Source organism: Furipterus horrens, unplaced genomic scaffold, assembly GCF_987537825.1.
Source record: "Furipterus horrens unplaced genomic scaffold, mFurHor1.1.pri manual_scaffold_4, whole genome shotgun sequence".
NCBI classification, from domain to species: Eukaryota; Metazoa; Chordata; class Mammalia; order Chiroptera; family Furipteridae; genus Furipterus; species Furipterus horrens.
In genome coordinates this window covers 149,273,069-149,286,333 of record NW_028327174.1, presented here as the reverse complement: position 1 = coordinate 149,286,333, position 13,265 = coordinate 149,273,069, and the positions used below count along the sequence as shown (strand labels likewise).

General features: G+C 32.2%; 1 protein-coding gene across 2 annotated transcripts in view; it reads right to left on the bottom strand.

Annotated features, from left to right (window-relative positions):
- Nucleotides 1–13,265, bottom strand: part of BRD10 (bromodomain containing 10) — a 124,730-nt gene that overhangs the window by 21,387 nt on the left and 90,078 nt on the right. The window contains exon 5 of one of the 2 annotated variants that reach the window (XM_090274117.1): nucleotides 10,337–10,426. The exons of the other annotated variant lie outside the window; for it this stretch is intronic. Within the exon in view, the coding sequence (XP_090130243.1) occupies nucleotides 10,337–10,426 (90 nt within the window). The remainder of the gene's footprint in view (nucleotides 1–10,336; nucleotides 10,427–13,265) is intronic. 2 annotated transcript variants of the gene reach the window in all.

The window sequence follows — 13,265 nt, the reverse complement described above, 5'->3', positions numbered from 1 at the left end:
CTCTCACGCACCCCCAACTGGGGACCTGACGTGCAACCTAGTCATGTGCCCTGACTGGGAATCAAACCAGAGACACTTGGTTCGTAGGCTAATGCTCAATCCACTGAGCCACAGCAGCCAGGGCTCATACAATGGAGGTTTTATAACCTCATAGGAATTACTACAAAAAGGAACTAGTTTATGGTCATAAATCAAGTTCTTTATTATAGTATGCAGTTCTGTAATTTTTTAATGTGATAAATTAATCACCTATGGAACCTTGTGGGAAAAGAAAATTTTAAAAACTTACAAAACTACACAATATTGTAAAATCAAAAGCTGAGTTTATGTGTGAGAAATGAGTTGGGAGGGAATCTTACCTTACAATTAAAGAACAACTCCATTCTGCTGCAGTAATCTGGGATGGGTATGACAGCAACAGCATAATGCTGGCTGAGGTGTTGCAAAGAGAGGGAGTTGGCAATCTACTGGTGTTGGGGACATTGGACACCTAAAAGGAAGAAAAAAAGGAAAACAAACCCCAGATTTATCATATGTCTCATCACCATGGACATATTTTGCATGTTTTATTAAATTTAGATGGTTTAAATGTTAAACTTAGGTGAAAGTAACTTGCTTAAACAAACAGTCCTGTTATTTATATAGATTTTCTTATAACATTATATCTAAACAAAATAGGTATTAACAATTACATGAAAGAAAAATTATACAAAAGTTTTTTTTTAATTAAGAGGGCATTAGTGTGGAGATGAAAAACATTTCTATTAAAAAGAACAGTACAAAAACAAATATAAAAATATCAATGCTATTTTTCCTATATGCTTTTACTCATAAATATGTTGTTAGAGCACAGAAACATGGATCATATTTTTGTTACAGGCTTGGTTCTTCTTCCAGATATAAAAGAGATTAAATAGCACTATATCATGCTTTTCAAATAAAATGCAAACAATTTGGGGGTAAAACATCACATTCACCTTGGTAAAGTCCCCTGAAAAAGTACTAGTTTGACAGTATAATGAAATGTCTTCATATTAATATGGAAAAAGTATTTTAACACTGCCAGAGTTCTAATATGAACTTCCATATGCTAGAATTTTCTCTTGAGGTACTCTTACATATTTTCACTTAAGAATAATTTAATAGAAAAGGAAAACATTTGTTCTTTATTTTAAAAGGCATCCCACACTGAATAGCACATACAAAATTTCTACTGTATTTCTGAATTAACATTTAACTAGAGAGCATGAAGACAAACAATTATATCAACAATAATATTGTAAGTTTCAGTGTCATTTGGCTTTGTAGAGAAAAAATGGGTGCCATAACACATTCCTAGTGAAGTTGTTACTACTACTGGGGAAGAAACTCTAGATAATCGATGGTATTTAATAATTTTAATTTACAAAGAAAGTATCCTGGACTGGAAATTAACCACTGGCTGAATATCTGAATTAGATCCTTTTCAGTAAATTGGTGGGCAAAGAAGTTGATAAAATTTTACCAAATCTATACCTGATATCAGAAAGGTGGGTTTTGCAATTCACTATACAATCTGAATCACTAAGTAATGTTACATTTGGTATCATCAGAGCATAAAAGTTTCCAAGTAAGTGAAATTAAGAGTGGGACTATCTTAAAAGCAGGAACAGTACCTTACTTATTTTTACTTTCTCGGTCTCTATCACAACACCCAGCACAGAGTTAGGCCCAGAGTAAGTATTCTAACTACATAAGTACATGTGTTAGCTAGCTGAGATTTTCTGCACAGTGGCAAAAGATTTTTAACAATATACAGAAATGTTCCTAAGATATATGTCTTCTAGATTTTCTGAACAAATCTGAATATAATTTAACTCTTGATGATTCGGGCCATCATTATGAACAAGTTACTGTGGTCTATCTTAATACAGTGACTCAGGGCTGTTCAGATTTCTAGGGCTATAACCTATATTAAATGATTATTGACAATATATTTGGACTCATGTTTTTGCAGGGTTTTTTTCAATTGTCTACCAGTGATTTATGCTCAATCTGCCTCAAACTGTTCTTGTTCTAATTAAAAGCATGTACTACTTGTAAGAATTGTATCTTAATGAAAAGAAATTGGTTCTATGTAAGGCCTTTTTCTATTTTAGACGAGAGTATCCACATGGGCACTCTGCTCTGTATTTAGGCTTCTTTTTATTATCTGCCTGATTCTGGGTTAATTTTCCTTCAACATATAATGTATCATTTTTTTCTTTCTTTTTCTAGAGTCTGGTAAAATGTAGGAAAGTTTTATCACTGTTCAATCCTCTCAGTTTTCTTATAATATTCTTCCCCAATTCACAAAAGACACTAAACTATATTTTATCTTTAAATTTTAAGGTCTTTCAAAAGATTTTGGTATCTTCTGTAATATAAAAAAAAATGATGAAGCTCATAGTTTTGACCTTAAGCACTTCAAGGATTTAAATTCAAGTTTTCAGAACTCTTGTCAGTTGAAGGTGGTAAAATAACTATTAAACAAAAGATAATACAAATTTACTTGGGGCTTTGAAAATTTTTTATACTTAAAATGTTATTCATGTTTGAATAAGTGTGTGTGTTATGTAATTCAAAAGGTTTAAGGGAAATTATAAAAGCCTTCGGAAGCCCTAACTATAGAAGAATCTGCCACCTAGGTTAACTCTTGCTTGAAGTTTATTCCATGCTGGGAATATACAGCATTAATTCTCTGCCTAATGCAAAAATACCAATCAACCCTTTTCCCTTTTAATTGAATCTTGCTTTGGAAGAAAGGAGGTTTTAAAATACTTTTTATGATAGTTTCCCTGATGAGATGCCAAACTGCAGTAAGTAGAAACAGTGGACACTATTAATAAGGGTTAAAATCCAGGTCTTAGTTGGGTATAGTAGTTGTTAAAGGTGAAAAAATACCCCAAAGCAAGACTTGCTACAGATAAATGAAAATTCATTCTCAGACAATTCTGTGACTATAATCAATTGAAGCTTTGTCTTACCAGTCATGTATTGTTCTGGTCCACATTCTGTCATCTAGTTTCATTTTCTCACTATTATTTTGAACATATCAGTTAACATTTGATTCTTCATGAAGTCCACTTTACCTACACTTCTACCCTACTCCCACACAACATATAAACATGTAAGTGTGAGCAAGGGCCTAGAGTGCATGGTGACTTCTGAATAAACACTGCTTGAAAATAAAAGATTAAATCTTTTTTTTAAAAAAGTGGAGCTAGTCCCACCCCTATTAAAGTTAGTAACTTATCTCCCATGGTTGGAGACAGAACCTTAAGCTCTGTAAGTGAATTCCTTGAAGTTAGAACTTTATTTCAATCTCTAGATCCCTACCAAGTTCCTGGTAGTACGCACAGCACACAAAAGACATTGAGGAAATATTTTCCTAATGAATAAGACTAAAATCTGTAACTAAAGCAGGTAAAGAAACTTACTGTATCACTGTGCAGGGTTTCCAAAGGTCATTTTAATTTTTTTAAAAGCTTTATATAAAACATAGCTTAGGCAGTTTTCAGTTTTGTTAACCATTAAATAGTTTACCACAAGACCTAGAATAATAAAACAATACATAATGATGCAGTTGTCAAAACTTAAATAATACTATTTTTAAGGACAATTTAGAGATTATTGCAACCCTATCTACAACTAAAGCCATTAAATAAAGTTAATTAGGGCATAGTCAGGACTCTGAAGATACCTAAAGTTCTTTACATGGTCTAGTAAAATAGATTTTGTACTCTACACACCTAACTATAAAATAATTTTGACTTAATGCTCCACTGAGCAAATAGGATGTGGAATGGAAAGAAGAGGGAAAAATCCCACACTCCTTCACTGTAACAGAGTAAAATTTCTTTTCTACAGGTGTTAGGAAATAAGATTAATGTATAACAATTCTTTTGCTTTGTATCAAATTTTTACCATATGCAATTATGTCTTTTGGGTCCATATAAATTCATATATTAAGTGAAATTTTATGCATAATTTGACCGCATTTTCTCAATTATCTGTGTACCTCACTCCTTACTATATTTTCGCTTTTAAAAAATATATTATCTTTCTAAGAATGAATAAAGAAAATATTTACACAACTAAGGAAGGTAAAGGGTGAATGGTGAACAAACTTAAGGGAGGCCATAAATCAGAATGGACTGAAGACAGCTGAGATGGATCTGAAGCTAAGGTCAAGCATAGTTTTTAATTATCTGATGGAATCATAAAGGGTAAAGGTTAATACTGACATTCATAAGTTCATCAAATATGGGCATCAATTAGGAATATATGATGCAATAAAATACTCTCAAATATGGGATCTAGTATGAGTTCACTGATTTCTTCATAATTTTCAAAGCATCAATATAATAAATTGGCAGCAGCAGGCAAAATTAGAGACTAGGGCCCTTAGCAAACACATGCTTAAGTCACACAACAAACATTAGAGGCCAGATAATTTGTTGCTACGAGGAGCTATCATGTGCATTGTAGAATCATAATGCAGTATTTTTGAGCAGCATCGCTGGCCTCTATTTATTAAGTACCATTATCACCTCTTCAATAATGACAACAAAAATGTCTCGAGGGATAGGGAATAGGGGTGCAAAATCATCTCTGATTGATAACCACTGGCTTATAGAGAACTCTGTGATTGAAAAAATGGGTGTCACCATCTCTGATCTCAGCTTCTCATTTCTCTAATGTTTGGTCTAGCTAATGTATATAGTTTGGTTAGGCAGGAGTATTATTATTATATTATGGATTTAAATTATCTTAAGAACATAATAAAGATTAGTATCATTCATTATTTGAAACTCCCTTCCGATTCTTTTTAACACACCCTTTTACATATTGTAACCATTATGCACATATTATTTTGTATGTTTTTAAAAACTTAACATTTCAGCTCTGACAGGTGTGGCTCAGTTGGTTGGGCATCATCCCACAAAGCAAAAGGTTGCTGGTTTGATTCCTGGTCAGGACACATGTTTAGGTTGCGGATTTGGTCCTGGGTTGGGGCACATGAGAGAGGCAACCAATTGATGTTTCTCTCCCTCTCTTTCTCCCTCCCTTCCCCTCTCTCTGTAAGTAAATAAATAATTTTAAAAATTTAACATTTCAAAAATATTTCCATGTAGTAAAAATGGTCTACAAACATTATGTTTTACTAGCTATATATCACTGTGCCAATATTACTGTTTGGTTAATCATCTCCCTAGTGATGGACATATAAGCTTTTTCCAAATTTCCATTATAAGAGGCAGTCTGCAGAACACACCATTTTGTCAGTTACTTTTGGGGGTGGGGGTGTGGGAGTGAAATGGGGATAATAAATATTAAATTCCAAATAGGATTACAGGATTAAAGAACACAGTTTTATAGCTTTGCTTTCTTTTTTTAATTGACATCAGAGAGGAGGAGGGGAGAGGGAGAGAGGGAAATGGGAGGGCAGAGAGGGGGGAGAGAGAGAGAGAAACATTGATTTGTTGTTCTACCCATTTATGCATTCATTGGTTGCTTCTTGTATGTGCCCTGACCAGAGATCCAACTTGCACCCTTGGCACATCAGGACAATGCTCCAATCAACTAAGCTACTCAGCCCTATAGCTTGTCTTACATACTATGTTATTTAGAAATATTTGAAGTCTTATTTTAAATCCTGCTCAGTGCTGAAGTGCTTAATTGCTAAAAGATGTATTAGAAAAGATATGATCTTATATTTTAATTTTTCAGTTTATCTATTTGATAGGACTATCATTTCTCACATTATAATCCAAACAAGGTTTCTTTTCTTATAAATAGCATCATTTTTTCAGTCAAATGTTCACTTTTCCTAATATCAAACTCTATATAGATCTTTCCTTATTAAAAAAGATGGAAACCTCTTTGAAAATATAAACTATAATATAAAATATAAGGAAACAAAGCTGATAAGAGAAAAAACGGTTACATAAAAAAAAAATCATAAATATAACCACTTCTGTTTAAGCCTGGGGAACTCTCCCAGTTTTGATTATTTAAAAAGCAATAATGTCTAATAAATTTCAAATACAACAGAATCAGAAAAATTTGTTAATACCTTTGTTCTTTCTGAAAAACTAATACATTTCTTAGAAAGTAAATTTTCCAAATAATTAAGCAAAATGCAAATTATATCACTTGACTGAAACCAGAAAAATAATAATGAAATGTTATGATTTCTCCTTTAGCTCACTAAAGAATCCTATGATCTAAATACTAATAAGAAAGGGAAAATTAAAGGACTTTATCAAACTACATACCTCTACTTATCTCAACCAGTTGTTTCACTTTAAACAAATTTCAGGTAATTAGGTATAGCACTGAACAATCTATAGGATGCTGAGCCTTTTTTGAAAAAACCCATAAATGAAGTAATGGGATCGACTGAACTACAGCAAACTCAAGAAATTTAAAGCATTTCTCTCATTTTATTAATCATAAATAAAACTAGCTATCTTGCAAGAATAAGTAATTTATCTATATTTTAAAAGACTATACCTTCCAATACAATGAGTTATCGCAATGGCAAAGCTTCCAAATGATTAAGAAAGCTTTAAAGTGTTTTTTTTTCCTTAAAGTCAATTAATTAATTAATCAGATAGTTTTAGAGAGAGGAAGGGGTGGATGGAGAAAGTGAGGGGGTGAGGGAGGGAGGGAGAGAGGGGTGAAACATCAACTTGTTGTTCCACTTATTTATGCATTCATTGGTTGATTCTTATATGTGCCCTGACCTGGGTTCAAACTCACAACCTTGGCATATAGGAATGACACTCTAACCAACTGAGCTACTTGGCCATGGAGAAAAGTCTTTTTTAACGAAATGTTGAGCTAGGTGAGGAAATGGGGTAATTCTTCCTATTTGTTTTGGGAGGAAAAACTTATCTGGAAAGGTTCTGTAAAGAAGCTGTAAAGACGCTCACTAAAGCAGACAGGGAGTTCTATGAATCCATGTTAAATTCTCTCTTACATGTATAATTTCTATCTTTAGTAATGACATTTATGACAACTGAATATTTATATAGAATATAACCTCTTTGTTACTGAAGCCCTTATTGTAAATAGGAAAGTCGATGATAATAAAGTTGTTGATTCTAAATACTATTTTAGTTTTGGCAGTGGTATCCTCTTATGAAGACCAATATTAATACTTCATTTGTCTGGCAATAATGAAGGAAGCCCACTGGCAAGGAATCACTCAAAATGGTTATAACTATCACCATGTCCATGTATTTCATTATTAAGAAAGTCCCTCAGGTCCTTACCATGAACCAATTTCCAATAAATATCATTACTTGTTTTGTAATCCACAATATACATCAGGCAGGAAAATACAATACATAGACACACACAAGAAATGACAGGTTGACAATGAAGGACAGAATAAAAGCAAAAATAAAAACAAACAAAACCCTTCTTAATATATAGCATAAAGGCCTTTTGGTGAATGTTTAGAATTACTGATATTAACACATTTTTAGGGTTTCAGTACAATTATGGCTATTTATAATGACCCCTGAGTCATCAAGAAAGGGTTAAATTATGTTCAACATAGTACAAGGAGGCAGGGAAGTTTTTCATTAAATGACGAATTTCAATTATGTGGAAAATTCAGTTATGTGCAACACCTTATTCCAAATGATGCCAGACAAATAAACTGACATCCAATATTAACACAAACATCAATAAAGTTAATTCCTGCAACTAATATTTGTAACACTCAATATTAGCTTTTGTAAAAAAATAATAAGGAATGATACTGAGAGGCAAACTTTTACTATTTCCCATTTCAGTGGTTGGGATAAGCTGTTCATGAAAACCTTTTAGGCAGTTTAAATTAAAGGGAAATAGCCTATACGTTAGTAATTTCAATATGATTATCCCCACTAAGTACAATTCCAAGAATTTCTGTTTCTTGAAGGGTAGAAATTATATTTTAAAAAAAATTCTCATCAGAGGACATGCTTATTGATTTTAGAGGGGAAGGAAGGAAGAAAGAGGTAGAGAAACATCAATCTGAGAGAGAAACGTTGATTGACTGCCTCTTGTATGCACCCCGAGTTGGGACCAAACCCTCAGCCAAGGCACGTGCCCTGACCAGGAATCAAACCTAAGACCTTTCCGTACAGGACAACACTCCAACCAACTGAGCTACGCCAGCCAGTGCCAAAAATCACATTTTAAAACTGATATGCAAATATCAGGAGTCATGGACAAGTTAAAATTAAGAGACACAAAATATAATCAATTAAACCCTACACATTACTTAAATCTTTCTGATAAAAACATCCCCGAAGAATAGCGTGTTAAGTATTTGTAATGTATGCTTTTTTCACTCTTCTACTTGTTCCCATGAAGGAAAGCGGTATGCTTATTCCCCATAATACCACACAGAAGTGAGGCAGAGAGCTTTACAGAAAAACTCTAGGACCACCCTGGTTGGGTAGCTCAGTGGTCCCATACACCAAAAGGTTGTGGTGCAATCCCCAATCAGGGCATGTTATCTAGATTGTGGATTCAATCCACGGTCATGAGGTGTACGAGAGGCAACGGACTGAGGTTTCTCTCACATTGATGATTTTCTCTCTCTCTCTCAAATCAATAAAAAACATATCAGGTGAGAATTAAAAAAAAAAACAACTCCAGGATATGTGAAGTCTTTTTCTCTTATAATACATGCCATAAATAAGTACAGAAATCAATCATGCTTAAAACTATCCATTAAAAACAAAACCCTAATTTATAATATGGGAACAAATTAAGATGCATACATTCTGTTTAACTGCAGCATAAAAACGAATTAGCAAATTAATTTAACCAAATTCTGTTTAGAGTCATGAAATATGGACAACTCACTAGAAAAAAATAGCTTCTGCAGAAGAAAAAACTCAACTATAAATGATATCCTGATTAAAAAGACTGTTCCTTCCTATTATAGAACGTTAGTCCTTTAAGAGCATATAACATCAAATATATTTTTTTAAAACTTTGGCTGAGGAGAAAATAGTCTAATACAAATGTTTTTAGTGAAATGTATCACAGGGGTAAATTTTAAAAAGACTCTTGGTATTCCACATCAAGAGAATACCCATATACCAAAAGTATATGTATATATATGAAAACACTGAAAACAGAGTCTAATAAGGGTCTAAATCACTTATAATGAAATATTTCTATAATATACAGTTTTCTGCACTCTCAGATTATATGTCAAACATAATGTTTTCTTGTTAATTGATGACTATTATTACGAACATTACTCAGTCTGTTAGATTATAGTGATATTCTCAGGGGTATCAAACAATTGACTTCTGAAATGCTTGAAGTTGTTTTACTCCTGTATTAAAATAACTTCAGAAGGCTGTAATTTTATGATACTTCAGTCTCCTCCCTACAGAGTGCTATGTCTTTTCTAGCATATATAATGACTACTACAAATCTAATATAAAGCTTGCAGTGTACTAACCTTATTTTACACATAATTCTAGATTAACAGGTTCTGAGCAAAGACTTAATAATGGCTTCATGACATTCCTAAGCAATAAAGCATAGGGACTTTTAAAAAAATGATGATTGATTTTTTTCAATGCTTAAAGCCTTCCCCATTTATTAACTGGTGTGTAATTGTTTTTCAAATCTGTGATATAACGAAACTATAAATGCCAGTTAAATGGGTATTACTGATTTAATAAATAACACAATTGAGTGTTCTACCAAGTACTGAGTAAATAAATATAATACATGCCCCTGTACTCTATTCTCTCAAGAATAAAAAAAATAAAGTTGAAGATTAATTGTGAATTTAGAATATATAGTGAAAGTTAAAAAAATATCTTTAGCTGACAAAAGTTCTTAAAAAAAGACATTTTTAAGCATGTGTCAAAAACATTTGGGGCAAGATTAAACAATTTACATGTTATTAATATCACAGCTAATTAAATTTGTATGTTACTAAGCAATAAACTTCCGTTGAAAGCACATAATTATTAAGAATATTTGCAAGGTAAGCATTACCCAAAAAACTACCAGTCAGAAACAACCAACTAGTATATTGGGAAGTATCTAAAATTATACCTGACATAAACCAGGCAAACAAAATTAATTTACTTGCTCTGGTACAATTTTTATCTATTAAAAATGAAAACTAGACCACACAGAAGAAATAAAGAAACAATGTTTCTATTGTTCATTGCAAATTTTTATGTCATTCAGGAGAACAAGATAAAAAAGGCTTTAGAAAAAAGCAGGAATAAATTTTTATGCTGACAATAATAGATAGAACTTTTGGATTAACACCTACCGATTTTTTTCTACTGTTTTCCAGATCTTTGAGTTCATTCTCGATTTTTGTGATTAAGTCCCTGAGTTCATCAAGATTAGTGCAAATAAGCTAAAATAAAACACAAAAACACAGCTTGATAACACATAATATAAAACACCCAAAATGTGGTAACAGAAGTTGTTTTTAACACACACTGAATTCACAATTATTTGTAATAGCTAAAACCAAAGAAAGCTCTGCAGTTTATATTTGAAAAGATATTTATCTGTTATGATGAATGAACTTCAGGCTTAGTATAAAAATAGCTGAAATTTCAACACTGGTGGTTCATCCCACATTCCTACCTCTCAGTCTGCATTATAATACAGGTACTTTTCTTAACATTCTTAACTTTCAGCCCAGAATGACAAAGATCTGGAAACTCACCCTAGATTTCACAGGTTACAGAATCACCTTTTAAGAAATACTTCATCAGGCAGTCTCTGTCAAAGTAGGTGAATAAATGCACCTCCCGGAAACTGTCATTATACCTTTGCTTTTGTTAATTACACAATTAAATAAGCTGTTATTACTGCTTTTGGGATTGCTAAGAAAGGAGGACTTCAACTACATGTGATATATTCAAAGATCTAAATGAAACTCTTAGTATGATCTTAGCAGTCTTTAAGCAAGACCATCTCCATATATTTCCTCTTTAGTAACTGTGTGGCTTTTATATTTCACCTTGGTAATGTTGGAAAATGGCTAAAGTAACTGGTTTTTAGTTATTAATAATCAGACTAGTTTGGCTTAATTACTAAAGTTTTAAACAGTGAAGTGTCAGCACAACAAAAATACCTGTAACTATGTTTTAGTTCTTGTAAAAGTATACGGAGTTTTTCCAATTAGTTTAATATATTTAACTTTTTACCTAAAATAACTTAAGCTCGTATTTTATAACAAAGCATTTAAAACAAAACTGCAATCACATACAGAAGGTTTTAATGAAAGTCTTGCTGTAACATTTAACTGTGTGATGATTTTTAAAACACTCTATACTTATAAAGCTATTAATTCACCATTAATTTTTATCAGCCCATGTTTGTTACATTCATTAATTTCTGTGTAAGGTATTGTTTTTCTAAAAGGCATACTTTCTTTTAAAAGAAAACAAACAAAAATGACAAAAGGGAAAGTAGGTTGCAACAAGATCATTCCTAGTATTACTGAGTGACAAAAATGGAAAACTAGGAATCCCTTAAACTTCCTTTATTAGGTTGAACGATATGAAATTGCTTATATGCCTTTGATCTAAAAAAATGGCAATATAGTTCAACCTAATAAGACTAAGGAAAATTCATCACAGGTATTATAAACTATCATGAGCATTAAACAGTATCAGAAATATTAGAAATAGCTATGTATTTTCAAACACAGAACTGACAAAGCAGCTAAGATTATGTATTTAAATAACTCAATTCTAGAGTAGAAAACAGTACACTATATGTTAGCAGGACAGTGCAACTAATATTTATTACAAACTACACATTCCCATTTGCCAAATCTAGAGTTTTGGAAGAAAAGCTGACAGTCAAGCAGTGGAGTGGCTAACTATGTAAGTGTCTCTAGAATCATATAATATCTTCAATTTTATTTTATCTATAAAGCCTCAGAATAAGGTTGGCCCTATACCAGGTTCCTAGTAAGTATTCAGTGGAAACTAAACTTCCCACTGTATAATCAGCTATGGCTACGAACGTCAAATTTGCCTCAGAGCTTGCAGATGGTTATACCCCTTTTCACTGAATTGGTGTACTAGTTCATATCACAGCAAAGATTTCTCATTTGCACATATGGCAAAGCTCAGAAGAATTTTCACTTACATCTTAGCTGTCTCATTACACAAAGAATAAGGTTATATTTTGTATGTAGTTTTTAGAAACTTACAGTAGTGATGACAACATATATCCCTACAACTAAACCCACCCTAAAAAAGTAAAGATTAACAATTAGTCATAAGGTCAACAAATACTTATATTCCATTTAAAGGAATAAATTATAGTTCTGAAGTCAAACCATGAGTGACTTCCACAGCCTAAGAGCTATATAAAAGAACACTTTCAAGTGGCTTACCAAGTTATTTAGTTGTACTAATTCAGTGCTTCTCAAACTTTAAGGTGCATAAGAATCACCTGGGAATCTTGTTAAAATGTGTTTTTTGATTTAGTAGGTCTGAGGTGGGACCTAAGATTCTGCATTTCTAACAAGTTCCCAGGTATGGTGTGCAGATCATGCTTTTGAGCAGTAAGGTACTGAATGCTTATGAATTACAAATGTGCATGACTACTGAAACCTTCTGGTACTAAGGAGCTAATGAGTGTGGAAATTCAGAAAGACAAATTGCCAAACAGGGGATAGAATACTGAATTAAATGCACAATAATAAGACAAATGTTTCTTAAAATAACTGACATAACTTTTAAACATAAATTTCGTTGAATCTGAGAGTTAAAATATCTTTAGCAATGTTTATTTTTACATCTTAAAATGACTTAATATCTACACACTACTTACACTCTTTATATATTAATATATACCCCTCTCTACATAAATTTGTAATATATACCTAACGTACCTAAAATAGGGTTAAGTTAAGCTATTAGAAATTTTTTTATAGGAACATAATTTTAATTTTGTTAGTAATATTGAAAGAAAATATAATTTGATTTATGCCAACTCTGTCATATACACCCTCTATTTCTTCTCTTTTACAAAGTAAGGCATACGTGTGGCATTTAAACTCAACTTCAAATGATGCTCTTAAAAATACAATCAGTCCAATAAGTTAAGTTTTCCTTAAAAAGGAGAACAGGGCCATTTTTTGAATGAAGCAAAACACCTTATTAAAACCTCCTTCTCATTATCTTTAATTTGAAAAACATATCTGAGGCTTAGAGCCTCAAGGGTGA